Genomic DNA, 20,115 nt, shown 5'->3' with positions numbered 1-20,115 from the left:
TAGGGAATTTAACAGGAAGAGCACGTTTAATAATGAGTTCCGGGGACTTCCCTGGTGGCGCAGTGGTTAAGAGTCCTCCTGCCAATGCAGGGGACACGGGTTTGAGCCCTGGTCCGGGAAGATCCCACATGCTGCAGAGCAACGAAGCCCGTGCACCACAACTACTGAGACTGCACTCTAGAGCCCGTGAGCCACAACTACTGAAGCCCATGCACCGAGAGCCCGAGCTCTGCAACAAGAGAAGCCACCACAATGAGAAGCCTGTGTACTGTAACGAAGAGTAGCCCCCGCTCACCTCAACTAGAGAAAGCCCGTAGGCAGCAACAAAGACCCAGGGCAGCCATAAATAAATAAATGTATTTTTAAATAAACAAATAAAAACAAGTTCCGGGGACTTCCCTGGTGGTCCAGCGGTAAAGAATCCGCCTTCCAATGCAGGGGACGGGAGTTCGATCCCTGGTCGGGGAACTAAGATCCCACATGCCATGGGGCAACAAAGCCTGCATGCTCCAACTACTGAGCTCGCACGCATCAACTAGAGCCCACGTGCCACAAACTACAGAGTCCACATGCCCTGGAGCCCATGTGCCACAACTAGAGAGAAAACCCACATGCCACAACTAGAGAGAAGCCCGAGTGCAGCAATGAAAGATCCCCCATGCCTCAACAAAGATCCTATGTGCCACAACTAAGACCCTATGCAGCCAAAAAAATAATAATAAAAAGAAAATAAATAAATATTAAAAATAAATAAAAATAAAAACGAGTTCTGTTTTAAACGTAATAAAAGTTTGAGGTAAGTGTGGGATATCCAGGTAGGGAGGTTAGCAGTTAGGTACACTTATATCGTTAACGTTATGTGCCAGGCCCTTTTCAAATATTAATTCGCTTAATCTTCATCCTATTCATTGAGATAGCAACTACTGCCACCCCATTGTATAGATGGGGAAACTGCTGTACAGAGAAGTTAAGTAACTTCTCCAAAATTCCATAGCTAGTCAGTTTTGAAGCTGGGATCCCAAACTCAGAGTCTGTGCTCTTGTAGAGTAGGTGAAGTCACAGGCATAGATTTGAACTCGCAAGGAAAATGAGCAAAGATGAGAAGAACAATCTAGGATGAAATACTGGAGAAAAGTATAAGTACCTGTTAAGCCAAAGGTGAAGGGGGAGCCAGAGGAAGGAGCCAGTGAGGGGGGTGTGGGGGGGGAGGGTAAGACAGGCAATAGGGGAAGTCTTAAGGGCAGGAAGTAAGTGATGATATATTTGTAACTCACAACAATCCCTTTCATATAATCTACTCCACATAAATGTTTTAACTGAATTAATAGCCCTATAATCCCAAATAATGATCATATCAAATATCCATGCTTACAGCATATTCAAAAAATTTCATAGGTGAGCAAAACCTGTATCATGTATGTCTGTGATTTTTCTAGAATACCAAGAGTTTGTGGAAGACACAGTGTCATTTAATATGAAACAACAGCTTAGACACCATATGAAATCATTCCATACATTTATGTCCAACTAAGAAGACTTTTTTTTTTTTACGTAACGCTGGCCTCTCACTGTTGTGGTCTCTCCCGTTGTGGAGCACAGGCTCCGGACGCGCAGGCTCAGCGGCCATGGCTCATGGGTGGGATCTTCCCGGAGCGGGGCATGAACCCGTGTCCCCTGTATCAGCAGGAGGACTCTCAACCACTGCACCACCAGGGAAGCCCCAACTAAGAAGACTTTTTAAAGCTTTATTCACATCCTACTTTCACAGCAATGAAACATGTTACTCTGTTTTGCATTTTGTTGAAGATCACATGAAATATTGGCTCCTCTAAGTTCTGCAAATGACAGCTACAAAATTGTGTAGTCTCTTCCTAAAAAAGGATTTAGAAACCGTGTATATGAAAACTAATTACTTCTCATTTGAAGGAGTTACTAGAGCATGTGGTGAATCTTGAGTTGTGCTGCTATAATAAATCTTCTGTGTATCTAAACAGTTTTTGGTTATGCATTCCTTATTATACTTTACAATTTTATACCCTAAACACAAACATTTAGTAGAAAATGAGTTTCCTCAAGACACAAAAACGCTGGCCCCCACTTCCAATTCAACACGAGTGTTTTCTAAGTGTTTATTAATCTTGATTTCCCTGCCCAAACTCAAAGTACTTTCCCAACTTTAATGCATGTACAAATCTTTCAGAGATCTTGTTAAAATGGAAGATTCTGATTCAGCAGATCTGAAAACCAGGCCAACACTCTGCATTTCTAACAAGCTCCCTGCCGCATGATGCGATGCTCTGATCCACACTGGCTACTCGGCTGTGGCGCTTGGACCAGAAGCACTGGCACTACTGGGGGACTTTGAGAACTGCATGGCCCTCAGTGTGACAAACAACAGACCAATATCATCTGCTGAAGCTGATAACTCTAGGCATTTACATTAAAGTATTTCTTTTCAAATCCATTTACAACTCATTCACTGACATTTTCTTTTTTGTCGGTAGAAAAGGTGACACCTTCTTTTCTTTCTATTCTTTCCATTATCCTAAACTGTGGATCTAATAGCTAAGCCCCTCCACAAGGAGGCCCCAGCTGGTTCTTTCAAGGTTCTCTCTTATAATCCCTGTACTGGGGGCTTTCCTGGTGGTGCAGTGGTTGAGAGTCCACCTGCCGACGCAGGGGACACGGGTTCGTGCCCCAGTCCGGGAAGATCCCACATGCCGCAGAGCGGCTGGGCCTGTGAGACATGGCCGCTGAGCCTGCGTGTCCGGAGCCTGTGCTCCGCTTTGGGAGAGGCCGCAACAGTGAGAGGCCTGCGTACCGCAAAAAAAAAGAAAAGCTGATAATCCCTGTACTGGTCCACAGCATGCCAACTGAATGGACTGGTTATTTTCTAAATATAAACCATGCTCTCTCACCACACCCCCTCTTGTTTTGTTTTGGTTTGTTTGGTTGATGCTTTCCCCTATCAGGCCAGTCTCTAGAGCCGTCCCTCTCTACTCACCTTGACTGATTTCTCAATGAGATGTGACCTCACCATTCTCTGAACCACCCACTCGCCCTCACCACAGGAATTTTTCTTTCATTATAATATTTACTACATTCTGCTAGATATGACATATGTTGGTCTTTGCCTTATCTCGGCTATTGAATTACAAGCTATTTAAGGGTAGGAAATTTTATAACTAATTTTGATATTCCCTGCATTGCATAACACAGTTCCTCACTAAATGCTAAATAAAGCTCCAATAAAATTGAAGTAAAGCATTATTCCTTAATGATGATAAACTTGATCTAAATAGTCTCAAATCACAAATCTAAATTACATTTCTTATTTCTCCAAATACTATTGGTTTTCTACTTCAGTCATCACAGAAAATTGGGCACAATGCTTTATTTGCATTTTTTTCCAACTCTGACACCTAGAAAATTTTTATTTAATCTTACTTGAATCATTTTATCAGAACTTAAATTCTGAACCAGTTCATCTGGCATTTTCATATTGAACAGTCCACATGTTTATATATCAGTTGAGGAAAATTTTATAATGAAATCTTCCTAAAAGTGTTATAAAACTCCACATACACACAAAGAAAAATAGACCACGAAGCAGCACAGATATCATTACATCTGTCATGCTGAAATAAAGCATGGTGACAAAGGTCAATTTTTAGAAACTAAAGGCTCTTCAGAACACCTGGAAGAATCTGAGGTATGAGGAGACACCATGCTTACTTTCAATCACGAAGTCCGCGTTAGTCCAAAGTCAGTCAACTGGACAATTTCTCAAGTACAAACAAATAAACAAACAAATCCAAAATAATGTATGATTAAAGTAAGCAGTGAGTCAAAGGAAAATATCCTGTGCTAAATTCTGAGGATAAATAAACAGACTAAGAACATAAGTTAATTCTAACTGATTGTTAAAAATGAGCCCAGGTCAATAAATGTCTCTAACCAAAGGGCGGAAAGTGAGATCAGAGTTTAAAAAGTGATATGGGGTTGTGATAACCACCAATGACTGGAACACAACAACTAATTATCAGAGCTGCATTGCCCCAAAAGCAAGAATTAAAAGAAAGAATCTAATGTCACTGACTACATAAAAAATGTTCTACTTGAGAGCTGCTAGGGCAATACTGAGCATCCTACCTGAAGACCAAAAAGTAACCATACTCGTTAAATCCTGCAAATGACAGTCATTCATTCATTAATTAGCTTCCTAACCTTAAAGATTGTGCCTTTGGCAAAGAACAGGTAAGGGACGGGAGTTTCTGGTGATGTTCTGACAGCCAGAATAATGGCTCCCCCAAAATATCCACATCCTAACTTCCACGAATCTATGAATATGTTACCTTACGTGGCAAGCGGGACTCTGCGTGGTTGGGATTCAGCTAAGGACCTTGAAATGGGTAGATCATCCTGGATTATTCAGGTAGGGCCAAGGCATTCACAAGGATCCTCACAGTAGAACAGGAAGTCAGAGTGATAAGATGTGAGGAGAACTCAACAACCTACTGTTGCTGGCTTTGAAAGGAAAGGAAGGGGCCATGAGCCAAGGAATGCGGGCAGCTTCTAGCAGCTGGAAAAGGCAAGGAAAGAGACTCTCCTCTAGAGCCTCCAGAAGGGAATGCAGCCCTACTGACATCTTGATTCTAGCCTGGTAAGACCCTGGCTGAACTTCTAACCTACAGAATTGTATAATAGATTTGTGTTGCTTTAAGCCATTAATTTGTGGTAATTTGTTACAGCAGCATTGGGAAACTAATACAATGGTTAACTGCCACAGAAAGAATTCTCTAAAACAGATAACTGCTTTTGAAAAGGGTAGAGTGACGCTCTATAAAATGCTCAGCAAATATGTGAATTAAGATTTAGTTTGCATTACTAAGACACAGACCTGCTCTGCTGTAAAAGGCTAACACACAAAGTTTAAAACTAGATTTTATAAAAGGGTTGAAAGCAAATACAATTAACTTTGATAGAAAACCTTGGGTTAGAAAACAAAGCAGAACAAGGCATTTTCAGCCAGACAAGAAGGTGATAAAAAGTAAGTAGGAAAATGTGATATTCCTTGCAGATAGCATTTTAAAAGCGACCACCATAGTATCCTTTTCAATAGGCCAGCTAAAAGGCAAGAATCAGCATGTCTTTCAAAGCTCATATTTACCTGATGATCCTCTGGGCAGCATATTGATGGAGAGAACGAAACTGTGCCGACATATTTGCTAAAGCTGCCAAACAATTTGTGTGAAGGTACTTGTCCTGTCAGAAAACAGCAAGTTTAAAACATACATCGAGTCTTCTCGACATTTTAAGCAAGGTTAACTAGAAGCAAATGTAAACTCAATTGTCACTGATTTTAGAAAGTGCAGATCCACAATCTGTTTTCTCTAATTCCAAAATCCATAAAGCACTGAAAATCCAAAGTTTTTTCACTGCTAGTTTGGAACCAACATCTGGCACAAAAGATAATGATGCTATTTATGGTCTTCATTAAGCCCACCCTGGAGAATACTGAACTATTTTGCTGCAGAAATATTAATGTTTAGTTACAGCGCGTGGCTCCAGAACCTCATGGTTACATACAGTGTAGCACACAAACTGTAATTATCTTTCTAAAATCAAAAAATTCTCTGTGCTAAAACATACGTGGCTCCAAGAGTTTCAGATAAAAGACTGTGGAAAGGCTAACCTGTGTTAGCCTCCCAGAGGGGCGTAACTGAAAACGGTGCAGTAAATTTGACCACTTCTCTAAGCTATGAATTCTGTATATCGCTTCTCTAGTGACTGGAACTGAAATTTGCTCCCAGGCATAGCAAATACAATCTAGTTGAAATTCTCCTTTTACTCTTTAAAGTATTCTCTTTTTCTCCATTTCTTTCCCATCTGAATTCATATTTTCTTGTGCTTGTATCTTCTTACAGTTTGTTGTTGCTACTTTTAAAAGGTAAACCAGTTTTATCAGTCCAGCAAAGACATACAACATCTTTTAACTAAATGTGCTCCACTGCTTATTTTCTATTACATGTAAAATAGCTCTGATCATACCACCTATGAAATATTAAAAAGCAGACACTTTAAACATTACCTTAGGATCATAATACAGTGACTATATGTTGGTCTATATTTTTCCACCATATTCCATGAGAACGTTTGCACTCTAAATATTGAGATTCCTTTAAACTATAGTCTTCATTGTACTGTATGTATAAAGGTAGAAAAATAGCTATGGAATACTTACTCTTGTCCTTGTCATGTTGTACTGAATAGTTCTTATTACAACCAGTATCAGGAGACTCCCCAGTGAAATTTCAGTTAAAACCCGTTCTGAATACCAAGTAATATTTTTTAACATCTGTAATAGGGAAGAAAAGTTTAAGTAAATATGATTGCTTTAGGGAAAAAGGGATTATCCATGTCTACAATTTCTGACAAGCTGTGGCTTTGCTCTGAAGGTGAGTTAAACAGTATATAAAAGTAAACTGTGAGAATTTCAGTTCAAGATAGTGAAACTGTGCTGATGTATTTTCTTCTTCTTCCTTCTTAAATATAAAAGAAAAAAAACAGACGATGCTATCATTAGTAGACGAAAAGGAGCTATATTTTAAAAGGTATGGCACATAGAACAAGTGTGACAGAAAAACCATCAGAGGTCACCAGTTTGAAAGCAAAAATAAGAAAACTGAGGAGTCTCTTGAAAAAGTGGAGCTATCGTAACAACCACAGAAAATCTCTACCCTTGGGTCGAGGAGAGGCCAAGAATGCAAATTAGCCAAGATCTTCAAGAAGAGACGCGCCCATGCTCTGCTCCAGCTCCGGTGCTCACCTCCAGGCCTTGGTAAGCAAAAACTGTCTAGCTTCAGTTGGTGCAGTTCCACAGACTTGTAACATGGGCATCAGAGAGAGAAAAACTGGGCAGCACAGCAGCCAATGCTGGGTTGCCACAATGAAGGAGGCAAAATGCACAAAAACCAACAGGCTCATCTGGCACCAGAACTCCTCGAACGTTCTCTTCCATTGAGGTCACCCTACTTCTTTTCTCCTTGACGCATGAAGCCAATGTGCCACATTCTTTGCATCCATGCCTGAAAAACGACAAGACTTCTGGCTGATTCCCACCCTCTCCACTAAGAAGATAAGCCCCCCTGTAGAGCACAGGAGACCTCCATCATTCATACCTTCCAAAGGAGTCTCACCACCTTTCAAAATAAGTGAATCTAGACTTTCATTTATAATTATGAATGGACAAGAAGCCACCAAAAATGTAGAGAAATCCAACAGTGAAAAAGATATGCTGAATCTAATCAAGCCTCTGTTCTAATTGCCAGCATATATGAAATACAGAGGACAGAAAAACACAATAAATAACACAATGATATAATCATCCAAAGCCAAATGTATGAAATTCTACTAAACAAATAAGTCTGTTTCTACAAAAAGTGAATGGTGTAATAAGGTGGGAGAGGGAGAGACTGTTACAGATAACAGTCAAGAACTAAATGATTTGGAAACTCATTCAAACCAACCAACTCAAGGAAGACATTTTAAAGATAATTGAGAGAAAACTGAATATTAGTAGGAATTTTAAAAATATCGTTGGGCTTCCCTGGTGGCGCAGTGGTTAAGAATCTGCTTGCCAATGCAGGGGACACAGGTTCAATCCCTGGTCTGGGAAGATCCCATATGCCGCGGAGCAACTAAGCCCATGCGCCACAACTACTGAGCCTGCACTCTAGAGCCCGTGAGCCACAACTACTGAGCCTGTGCTCTAGAGCCCGCGAGCCGCAAATGCTGAGCCCACGTGCCACAACTACTGAAGCCCATGCGCCTAGAGCCCGTGCTCCGCAACAAAAGAAGCCATCGTAATGAGAAGGCTGCAGGCACCACAACAAAGAGTAGCCCCTGCTCACCAAAACTAGGGAAAGCCCGCACAGCAACGAAGACACAATGCAGTCAAAAATAAATAAATAAAATAAATATTTTAAAAAATAAATAAAATATCGTTGGTTTTGTTGGATGTGATAATGGTATTATGTTTATTTTTTTATGCCTGTGTTTATCAAAGTGACATACTTAAATATCTACAAATGAAATTTTATATATATATGATTTACAAGATTAAAAAAATATATTCTAGCCAAAATATAAAAAGCAGAGGGGTGGGGTGGGTAGATGAAATGAGAACAGAAGAATATTGATGAATCCATGGGATTCATTATACTGTTTTTTCCAATTATGCTTACATTTAATGTGTTCATAATTAAAAGCTTATTAAATAAATAATAAGAAAATGAATAAATGTGAAACTAAACAAGCAGAACAAACATACCCCCAATTAAACAAAGATAATTTAAGAGGCTGGGGAAAAGTTTTTGAAATTCTAATTAGTATCTTCGGTGAGAGTTGACAGAATACTGTATCCATAAAATAAGAACAGTCTACTATGAAAAATGCGAATCACAGAATGAAGAAAAGCTACTGAACATTAAAAATATGATGACTGAGACTTAAAAGAGAGAGAGGAGGACTTCTCTGGTGGCGCAGTGGTTAAGAATCCACCTGCCAATGCAGGGGACACAGGTTCGAGCCCTGGTCCAGGAAGATCCCACAAGCTGTGGAGCAACTAAGCCCGCGTGCCGCAACTACTGAAGCACACGCGCCTAGAGCCCGTGCTCCGCAACAAGAGAAGCCACTGCAATGAGAAGCCCGTGTACCGCAGCGAAGAGTAACCTCCACTCGCCACAACTAGAGAAAGCCCGCATGCAGCAATGAAGACCCAACACAGCCAAATAAATAAAATTGAATTTAAAAAAAAGAGAGAAAGAAATTAGCAGAATGGGTGCTGTGGAAAACAGAACTTGGGATGTGAAAGACAAAACTGAGAAGTTCCCTAAGACAACAGCAGTATAAGGCAAAAAGACAAAATATAAGAGAAAAGTGGAGATCCAGTATATACCTAATAAGAGTTCCAGGAGGAATAGACTAAAATCGACCCTTGAACAACATGGGTTTGAACTGCATGGGTCCATTTATATGTGGATATTTTTTTCAGTAAGTATATAGTCAGCCCTCCATATCCACAGGTTGCAACCTCAGATACTGAGGGCCAACTACGGGACTTGATCATCTGTGGGTTTGGGTATCCAGGGCAGGTCTTGGAACCAATCTCCCGCCGATACCAAGGGAGGACTGTAGAAGCAAAAGAGAAAAATTAGTAATAGGGCTTCCCTGGTGGCGCAGTGGTTAAGAATCCGCCTGCCAATGCAGGGGACACTGGTTCGAGCCCTGGTCCGGGAAGATCCCACATGCCACAGAGCACCTAGGCCCGTGCGCCACAACTACTGAGCCTGCACTCTAGAGCCCGTGAGCCACAACTACTGAAGCCCACGCTCCGCAACAAGAGAAGCCACCGCAATGAGAAGCCTGTGCACTGCAACGAAGAGTAACCCCCACTCACCACAACTAGAGAAAGCCTGCGTGCAGCAACGAAGACCCAACACAGCCAAAAATAATAAATGAATAAATTTATTTAAAAATTTTTTTTAAAAAAAAGAAAAATTAGTAACAGAAAATTTCTTTGAGGGGAAGAGAAACTTGAAACACTTTAAGCAAAAATATTGAAAAAAATCAAAATTTATTCTGATAAGATTTCTGAATCAACAGTATATGAGAAAATCCATTGGCTTCTAGCCAGAAGAAACATGCCAAAATCTATTGACTTCTAGACAGAAGAAACATGTTATCACCAAAAGAAAGAAAGGTAGACTAACATAAGATTTCTCATCTTGAACACTATATATCTGAAGGACAACAGAACAATGTCTACAAATGTTTGAGGAATAGATTATCATTCTAGGATTCTATATCTAGAGAAGCTACCACACAAGGATACAGAAAAGTGAAGACTTTTAAGTATGCAAAGACTCAGCATGAACCACCCATGCACTATTTCTGGGGAAAAAACAAACCACCACACATGTAAGTGCTTAGCTGCCCCTCCTCACCACTGTAATGACAACAACAAAACCATAACAGCCAGATAAAGTCAAGGAAGGAAAATATGGACTACTAAACAACAACAACCGCCCCCCAAAAAACCCACAATTATGAAATGAGGAAAATATAATTAAATCTAAATAATATGGTTGACCTTAATTCTTTGCTAAGATAAAATAAATATTTCTCTGCTAAGTCTGCCTCCCTGCAAATTCCAAACAATATTAAAAATGAGAAAGGGGGCATGGAAGCAGATAAGCATTAAAAAGTAAAGAAATACTGTCTTCAACTTCATGTAAGTGCCCGCAAGTGCCTCCACAACAGATTTTTACGCAGTTCAACTCTTTGACAAGAGACCCATGTCACCTAGAGTCCGCCATTTGGGTTACAAATAACCCAACAGTGACCTGTGCTGGAGGCTCCACTCAGAGGATGGCCACTCAGAGGATGGCCCACTACATGGTAGCTGAGTACTGTTTGTGAAGTAGAAAATGTAACACTTTAAGCATTTCCATTTATTCATGACTAATAACGACCTTAATCAACTAGAAGAGACAGCCTATGTGTAAAACAAATGATAGTAGCTGAAAATACTCGGAACAATGAGATTTGCCAGTTGAATCTTTATAAAGGAATGATGCAATGCTCAGTCCCTCTGATTTACTCTGTGAGGGTGCAGTTCTCAAAATGTGGTCCTGAGACATTTCTGGAGCATTCTCAAGGTCAAATCTATTTTCACAATAATACCAAGACATTACTTTCCACTCTCATTCTCTCGTGAGTATATAGTTCAGCTGTCCAGAGGCTACATAACATGTCTAATAGCACAACAAATTTAATACAGAGGGAGACATGAGAATCTAAGGCAAAAATGTAAAACAATGCCACTCTCTTGCTAAACTTTTGTTTGTGGAAAATAGTTACTTTCATAAAAATATGTTACTGATGCTAACAGGTAATGGGGTTTATTATCATAATAATTATTTCTAAATGAACTAATCAAATATTTTAAAAATATGTCCGTTTTAATTTCCAATACAGTAAATGCCGAGAACAATAATCCACATAAAGACATTATGTCGTGTCCTAAACTACTTTTAAGTGTAAAGACCACAAGGTTAAGACCACTGTTCTGTCTCCAAGGGAATACTAACCCAGGACACGCGTTAGGCAACTTGACTAGTGAGAGGAGTCTCTGTCTTTTAAAAGGTCACACTTGAGCATACACACATTTGAGCATAGTTTGGTTTCTCCTCTCTCTTGGCTCCTGTGTTTAGAAATAAATTATCATAAGCCTCCTTATTTGAAGCCAAGGTCATTGGTTCTTAGTGTTTACTTGTGCGTGTCTACTATGTAACTGGATGGAAGAAGTGTTTTAAATAAAAGTAGCCTTATTCATTTAACATTCAACAAATATTTAATGAGTATCCACATAGTAAACTTATGATGTTACTATGAAAATCAGAAACCAATTTGGCATTTACATAAAGGTCTGTCTTTTCTTCCTGTGAAAAATAAGTCATTATCTGTAAATTCTGGTAGTGTTTAAGAAAAATTAAAAATAACTAGCTATAGAGCTCACACAGCTTCCCAGGGGACATTAATGCATACTAGGCAGCATACAGAAAATTTTCTTGGTAACCTGGCTGTAGTTCTTGACCTATTTATTTGGTACTTATAAAAAAAATTCCTCATCTCTTGCATTCAACATCCATACAGTTTAATAGTTGTAGACTGTTATCATCTTGATTACACATTACATACATTTAACATTTTATGCCAAAATAACTCAAACATGTAGAAGGAAACTCCTCAAGGATCTGAAAATATCTTCCTTCTCAAAAAGTATATGAGAATTGTTTGTGGTTCTAGGTCTTCTTTCAGCTTCTTCCCCCCATAGGATTTGTTTTTATTGAATATATCTCTTCCATATGTTACAAAGGCTACAATATTATATAGTAACATATTATATAATGTCAACTCTTTAAAAAATTAAATATATATAGAAAAGCACAAAGAATAATAAACTTCCATACTCCCACAAATGACATTAACATTTTATTAACATTTAACGTTAATGTTTTGTATTTTAAGATGAAAATCTCATTTTATTCCCCCAAAGAGGGATAACCACTATCTTGAGTTCAGTATATATCTTTCCCGTCCATTTCAAATACTTTATATGTACATACACAAACACACACACACACACACAACCAAAAACCAGCATTCCTTTGTATATTTTCTACTTTACATAAACAGTATCATAATGTATCAGGTTGAATAGTGGCCTCCAAATTCATGTCACCCAAAACCTGTGAATGTGACCTTATTTGGAAATAAGGTCTTTGTAGACACAATCAAGTTAGGATGACATTATACTGGATTAGGGTGGGCCCTAAATCCTATATGACTGGTGTCCTTATAAGAGAAGGAGGAGAGACAGACAGGTACATGAGAAAAGGCCATGTGAGACCAACGCAGAGGCTGGATGCAGCTGCAAGCCAAAGAACACCAAGGAATGACGACCAGAGGCTAGAAAGAGGCAAGGAATCACTCCCCTAGATCCTGCAGAGACAGCATGGTCCTGCCGACACCTTGCTTTTGGACTTCTAGTCTCCACAACAGTAACAAGCAATTTCTGTTGTTTTAAGCCACCCAGTTTGTTATGGCAGCACTAGTAAACTGATACATTTAAGTATTCGTTTGCATCCAAATTTTTTCACTCAATAGGTCTTTGCAACTCCTCTATATTGATAGATATATATAAGAAGAATTACGTTCACCACATACGCCAAGGTCTAATAGTACTAGTTGTTTTTTTAATGAACTGCTTCTATACTAGTTAGTAAATAGCTGCTGCCCCAAGACACTCCTCCAGGACTTCCTCGTGGTTTGGCAATTAATGTACAGCAGAGGACAAAGGATATATGGACAACAGCCATTTTTACTGGATGATTTTGATGCCATGACAGTTAAATAGTTGAAAACCACCTCTACTTCATTCCATCCAAGCACGGTACAGTCTTGTGCCAATAGGTCACATTTTTTTATCCACTCTTCTATTATGGAAGTTTAGGTTATTTCCAGTTTTTTCCCTATTAAAATCAATGTTACAATATAGATCCTTACCCTCATTATCCAAAATCTCACGACATTAAACTCAGAAACCAGGGAGTCCTTACTCTCCATACTTGTAGTATCTGGCCATTAATTACCTAAAGTCAGGAATTACACAGATTTTGAAAACAAAAATATCTGTAAAATCCCTGTTATACGTTACCCAGTGTGTGGTACTCAGTGACTTCACAAGCACTTCGGCAAGAGTTTGTTAGGAAGCAGAATTACTAAGTCAATGAGCACCTCCTTTAAAAAAGATATGTATAGAGGCTAAACAATATACTACTAAATAACCAAGAGATCACTGAAGAAATCAAAGAGAAAATCAAAAAATACCTAAAAATGACAACAATGAAAATACGAACCAAAACCTATGGGATGCAACAAAAGCAGTTCTAAGAGGGAAGTTTATAGCAATACAATCTTACCTCAAGAAACAAGAAACATCTCAAGTAAACAACCTAACCTTACACCTAAAGCAAGTAGAGAAAGAAGAACAAAAAACCCTCAAAGTTAGCAGAAGGAAAGAAATCATAAAGATCAGATCACAAATAAATGAAAGAAATGAAGGAAACAATAGCAACGATCAATAAAACTAAAAGCTGGTTCATTGAGAAGATAAACAAAATTGATAAAACATTAGCCAGGCTCAACAAGAAAAAAAGGGAGAAGACTCAAATCAATAGAATTAGAAATGAAAAAGGAGAAGTGACCGACACTGCAGAAATACAAAGGATCATGAGAGATTACTAGAAGCAACTATAAGCCAATAAAATGGAAAACCTGGAAGAAATGCACAAATTCTTAGAAAAACACAACCTTCCTAGATTGAACCAGGAAGAAACAGAAAAAATAAATAGACCAATCACAAGCACTGAAATTGAAACTGTGAGTAAAAATCTTCCAACAAACAAAAGCCCAGGACCAGATGGGTACACAGGCCAATTCTACCAAACATTTAGAGAAGAGCTAACACTTATCCTTCTCAAACTCTTACAAAATATAGCAGAGAGAGGAACACTCCCAAACTCATTCTACGAGGCCACCATCACTCTGATACCGAAAGCAGACAAAGATGTCACAAAAAAAGAAAAATACAGGGCAATATCACTGATGAACACAGATGCAAAAATCCTCAACAAAATACTAGCAAACAGAATCCAACAGCACATTAAAAGGATCATACACCATGATCAAGTGGGGTTTATCCCAGGAATGCAAGGATTCTTCAGTATACGCAAATCAATCAGTGTGATAAACCGTATTAACAAACTGAAGGATAAAAACCATATGATCATCTCAATAGATGCAGAAAAAGCTTTCGACAAAATTCAACACCCATTTTTGATAAAAAAACACTCCAGAAAGTAGGCATAGAGGAAACTTATCTCAACAAAATAGAGGCCATAAATGACAAACCCACAGCCAACATTGTTCTCAAAGGTGAAAAACTGAAACCATTTCCACTAAGATCAGGAACACAACAAGGTTGCCCACTCTCACCACTATTATTCAGCATAGTTTTGGATGTTTTAGCCACAGCAATCAGAGAAGATAAAGAAACAAAAGGAATCCAAATCGGAAAGGAAGAAGTAAAACTGTCACTGTTTGCAGATGGCATGATACTAAACATAGAGAATCCTAAAGATGCTACCAGAAAACTACTAGAGCTAGCCAATGAAATCGCTTGCATTCCTATACACTACTGATGAAAAATCTGAAAGAGAAATTAAGGAAACACTCTCATTTACCATTGCAACAAAAAGAATAAAATACCTAGGAATAAACCTACCTAAGGATATAAAAGATCTGGTTGCAGAAAACTATAAAACACTGGTGAAGGAAATTAAAGATGATACGAACAGATGGAGAGAAATACCATGTTCTTGGATTGGAAAAATCAACATTGTGAAAATGACTAAACTACCCAAAGCAATCTACAGATGCAATGCAATCCGTATCAAACTACCACTGGCATTTTTCACAGACCTAGAACAAAAAATTTCAGTTTGTATGAAAACACAAAAGACCCTGAATAGCCAAAGCAATCTTGCGAAAGAAAAATGGAGCTGGAGAAATCAGACTCCCAGACTTCAGACTATACTACAAAGCTACAGTAATCAAGACAGTATGGTACTGGCACAAAAACAGAAATATAGATCAATGTAACAGGATAGAAAGTCCAGAGATAAACCCATGCACATACGGTCACCTTATCCTTGATAAAGGAGGCAAGAATATACAATGGAGAAAAGACAGCCTCTTCAATAAGTGGTGCTGGGAAAACTGGACAGCTACATGTAAAAGAATGAAATTAGAACACGCCCTAACACCATACACAAAAATAACCTTAAAATGGATTAAAGACCTAAATGTAAGGCCAGAAACTATCAAACTCTTAGAGGAAAACATAGGCAGGACACTCTACAACATAAATCACAGCAAGACCCTTTTTGACCCACTTCCTAGAGAAATGGAAATAAAAACAAAAATAAACAAATGGGACCTAATGAAACTTAAAAGCTTTTGCACAGCAAAGGAAACCATAAACAAGACCAAAAGACGACCCTCAGAATGGGAGAAAATATTTGCAAATGAAGCAACTGACAAAGGATTAATCTCCAAAATTTACAAGCAGCTCATGTAGCTCAATATCAAAAAAACAAACAACCCAATCCAAAAATGGGCAGAAGACCTAAACAGACATTTATCCAGATAAAATATACAGATTGCCAACAAACACGTGAAAGGATGCTCAATATCATTAATCATTAGAGAAATGCAAATCAAAACTACAATGAGGTATCACCTCACACCAGTCAGAATGGCCATCATCAAAAAATCTACAAACAATAAATGCTGGAGAGGGTGTTGAGAAAAGGGAACTCTTTTGTACTGCTGATGGGAATGTAAATTGATACAGCCACTATGGAGAACAGCATGGAAGTTCCTTAAAAAAACTAAAAATCGAACTACCATATGACCCAGCAATCCCACTACTGGGCATATACCCTGAGGAAACCATAATTCAAAGAGAGTCATGGATCACAATGTTCATTGCAGCACTATTTACAATAGCCAGGTCTTGGAAGCCACCTAAGTGTCCACTGACAGATGAATGGATAAAGAAGATCTGGCACATATACACATTGGAATATTACTCTGCCATAAAAAGAAACAAAATTGAGTTATTTGTAGTGAGGTGGATGGACCTAGAGTCTATCACACAGAGTGGAGTAAGTCAGAAAGAGAAAAACAAATGCCGTATGCTAACACGTATATATGGAATCTAAAAAGAAAAAGAAAAAAAAAAAAGGTTCTGAAGAACCTAGGGGCAGGACAGGAATAAAGACACAGACATAGAGAATGGACTTGAGGACACGGGGAAGGGGAAGGGTAAGCTGGGACGAAGTGAGAAAATGGCATGGACATACATACACTACCAAATGTAAAATAGATAGCTAGTGGGAAGCAGCCACATAGCACAGGGAGATCAGCTTGGTGCTTTGTGACCACCTAGAGGGGTGAGACAGGGATGGGATGGTGGGGGAGAGACACTAGATGGAGGGGATATAGGGATATATGTATACGTATAGCTGACTCACCTTGTTATACAGCAGAAACTAAGACACTATTGTAAAGCAATTATACTCCAGTAAAGACGTTAAAAAAAAAATGTATGTTTTGATCAGTATTAACTAAAAACCACAGAGCAACACAGTAGCACCAGCCACAAGTGGGGATTTAAATTCAAATTTAATAAAATTAAAAATTCAATCCCTCAGTCACACTGGTCAGATTTCAAGTGCTGCCATTATCAGACAGTGCAGTTGCAGCAGATTTCTATCAACACAGAAAGTTCAACTGAATAGCCTGGTACAGAGAACACCACTGTATCCATCATCCAGTTTTAGCAAATGTTAATATTTTTGCCTTTGAAGCACCTAAAGCCCCCCAGCTACTCCTCCCTGACCCTCTAACCTCTGACAACACTCTCCTAAATTTGGTACTTCATTACCATGAATATTTTTGAATTTATTATTGTCAATACATACAGCTCTGTTTCATTCACTGTAGCTCCTCTGCAGTATTTCATTTATGTTATCAGGTGTTTGCAAGTTTTGAACACTACAAACAATCCTACAATGAACACTGCTTCAAACGTGCTCTTGTGAATCTATGGAAAAGTTTTTCCTAGGACTCAAACCAGGAAATGGAATTGCTCAGAGGTAGAGTATTTACTTCTGCAGGTAATTTGAGGAATGTGAAAGGCCAAATTCCTCACAAAAGTGGTTCTACCAGTTTATACTGTCACCACCAGTATATGAGAGTTCTCTTTTTCTGTATTCTCACCTGATATATGAGATCTCATAATTTTTGCCAATCTGATGAGTACAGAATATTTCAGTTATCTTAATTAGCACGATCCCGAAAAATCATCAGGTTGAGCATTAAAAATGCTCAAATTAAACCTTTAAAAATGCTTAGTGGAGGAAATTCCCCAGCAGTCCAGCGGTTAGGACTCCACGCTTTCACTGCCAGTCGCCTGGGGTGAGGGCCCGGGGTCAATCCCTGGTCAGTGAACTAGGATCCCACAAGCCTCACAGCACAGCCAAAACGAAACAAAAAACTTGTTTAAAAATAATAATAATAATAATAATGCTTACCAGTCATTCAGGTTTTTTATTGTTCTTCTATTACTTTGCCCATTATTCTAGCAATACTTTGCTTTTGTGACTGATTATAAGGATTCTTTATAAATTAAAAATGCTGGGACTTCCCTGGTGGCGCAGTGGTTAAGAATCCGCCCGCCAATGCACTGGACATGGGTTCGAGCCCTGGTCCGGGAAGATTCCACATGCCGCGCAGCAACTAAGCCCGTGTGCCACAACTACTGAGCCTGCGCTCTAGAGCCCGCATGCCACAACTACTGAAGTCTGCGCGCCTAGAGCCTGTGCTCCGCAACAAGAGAAGCCACTGCAATGAGAAGCCCCCACTCACTGCAACTAGAGAAAGCCTGCGCACAGCAACGAAGACCCAACGCAGACAAAAATAAATAAATAAATAATAAATTTATTTTAAAAATAAATTAAAATGCTAACCCTGTCTTCCTGTCTGCATCTTGTTTTCACTTGCTGTAACAGTGAAAATTTTCATTTTCATGAAATTCATTCATTTTAATGTAGTCAAACTTATTAATCTTTTCATTCATGGTTTATACATTTTATGCTTAAGAAATTCCTTTCTCAAGTTCATAGTAATATTACCCTTTAATTTCTCTTTGAAGATTTTAAAATGGAGCTTTTCACATCTAGGTCTTATTAATCCAAGTGGAATTCTTCTTTGTATGTGGAGCAAGATAATCTAATTTTACTTTTTCCATTTGGATGAGCCATGTTCTCACTCTCAGCACGATTTATTTATTACTTCTGTCACAGTTCATGTTTGAGTGTGTAGTTTCTGGACTGTCTAAGTTCTTTTCCATTTATTTGTTTTCTATTCCCTTGTTAATAAAACACAATCTTAAGTACTAAAGTTTTATAACTAGTCGATCTGGTAGGGTGAGTAACTCCACAATGAACTGCTTCAAAAACTTTCTAGGCTTTTTGCTTTTCCCTTCGATTTCTGGGATCAGCTTCTCAAGTCTCACAAAAAACTGCTGCGATTCTGATCAGATGAACATAGCAATTAATTTGGAGGCAAAATTAACAACTTGATGACATTGAGTCTTCCCATCTGTGAACATGGTATCTTTCTCCATTTATTAAGCTATATTTAATATCTTTCATTTAGGTAATTTATGCCATTAAAATATTGTACTTCTTTTAGATTAATTCCTGGGTTTCACTGTAGTTTTACTGCCATTGTAAGTAGTATCCCTATATCACATTTTGAAGTCCTTTGTTATTAGTATGCAGATATAGTATTTATTTTGTATACTGATTTCTGACCCAGAAAATTTGTTCCACTTTCCTAACAGTTCTAATATTAGAGTCTTGAATTTTCTATGTAGTCAGTCCTAACATCTGCAAATACTGACATTTAGATTTCCTTTCTTTTTAATTTTAAAATCATTTATAGTTGTTCTAGTCTTAATGAACTGCTTAGAATTCTGATACAACATTGAGAAGTGGTAATAAAGGGCATACACACTTTGTTCTGACTTTCAAGGGAAGACTTTTAAAATTCCCCAATCAAATATAATACTTAACTATAGGTTTTGGTAGATACCTTCTGTTGAGACAAGGAATTTCCTTTCTACCCTTATTTTGTTAAGGTTTTTTAAAATCATAAGTAAGTACTGACTTTTATCAAATGCTTTTCCTGCAACCGTTGAGGTGATTATATGTCTTTTTTACTCTTAAATTAATAAATTACATTAAGATATTTTCTAATATGAAACCATCCTTGCATTCCTGCAATACTTGGTATTGACAGACATACTCTTTTTCCTATCTTGCTTTATTCCATTTTACCATATTAGATTTATAAGCTTTGTGACTACATTTGTGTCAGTATTGCTTCTCAATTCGAAATCCACTCTTCTTTGCCCTGCTTTGTGATACCAAAGCTGAACACTGTAGACATTTCTCCTTTGTTGGCTGTCTTGATGTTAAGTTTCATCAACAGAGGACATTTGGAAGGACACCTCAACATCAGAGCAAGAGAGCTCTTTCTTCCCTTCTTCAATGTAGTGTCTTCCGTGCAGTAGCCAACAACAGATCAGCATGGGGGACCTTGTAACATTTACCTAAGTGACCTTCACAGTTCCACTTTGGCCCACATCCTCTGACATGTTTCTTCACTACTGGCAAACTGCATATTCCTGGGACAACCAGGTCCTCTTCCTCAGATATCTGGCCCTCAGCTTTGGATGCATCTGGGGAAGCTTCCTTTAAATTTCTAAATTCCTTCCTCCTCGTCTGTCAGATTAATGATAACAGTTACTTTTTGCACTTGTCTTTTCTATCCTCTTTAGAGTTGGCAGTTTCTTCT

General features: G+C 38.4%; 1 protein-coding gene across 4 annotated transcripts in view; it reads right to left on the bottom strand.

Moving 5' to 3' along the window:
- The window catches only part of DYM (dymeclin), a 373,371-nt gene that overhangs the window by 208,135 nt on the left and 145,121 nt on the right, over positions 1–20,115 (bottom strand). For all 4 annotated transcript variants that reach the window (XM_067699139.1, XM_067699137.1, XM_067699140.1 and 1 more), the window contains exons 12-13: positions 6,245–6,358; positions 5,171–5,265 (exon numbers count right to left, since the gene is read on the bottom strand). In XM_067699139.1, the coding sequence (XP_067555240.1) occupies positions 5,171–5,265; positions 6,245–6,358 (209 nt within the window). The remainder of the gene's footprint in view (positions 1–5,170; positions 5,266–6,244; positions 6,359–20,115) is intronic.

Source organism: Pseudorca crassidens, chromosome 12, assembly GCF_039906515.1.
Source record: "Pseudorca crassidens isolate mPseCra1 chromosome 12, mPseCra1.hap1, whole genome shotgun sequence".
Lineage (NCBI taxonomy): Eukaryota > Metazoa > Chordata > Mammalia > Artiodactyla > Delphinidae > Pseudorca > Pseudorca crassidens.
This window is presented reverse-complemented; position numbering and strand designations above follow the sequence as displayed.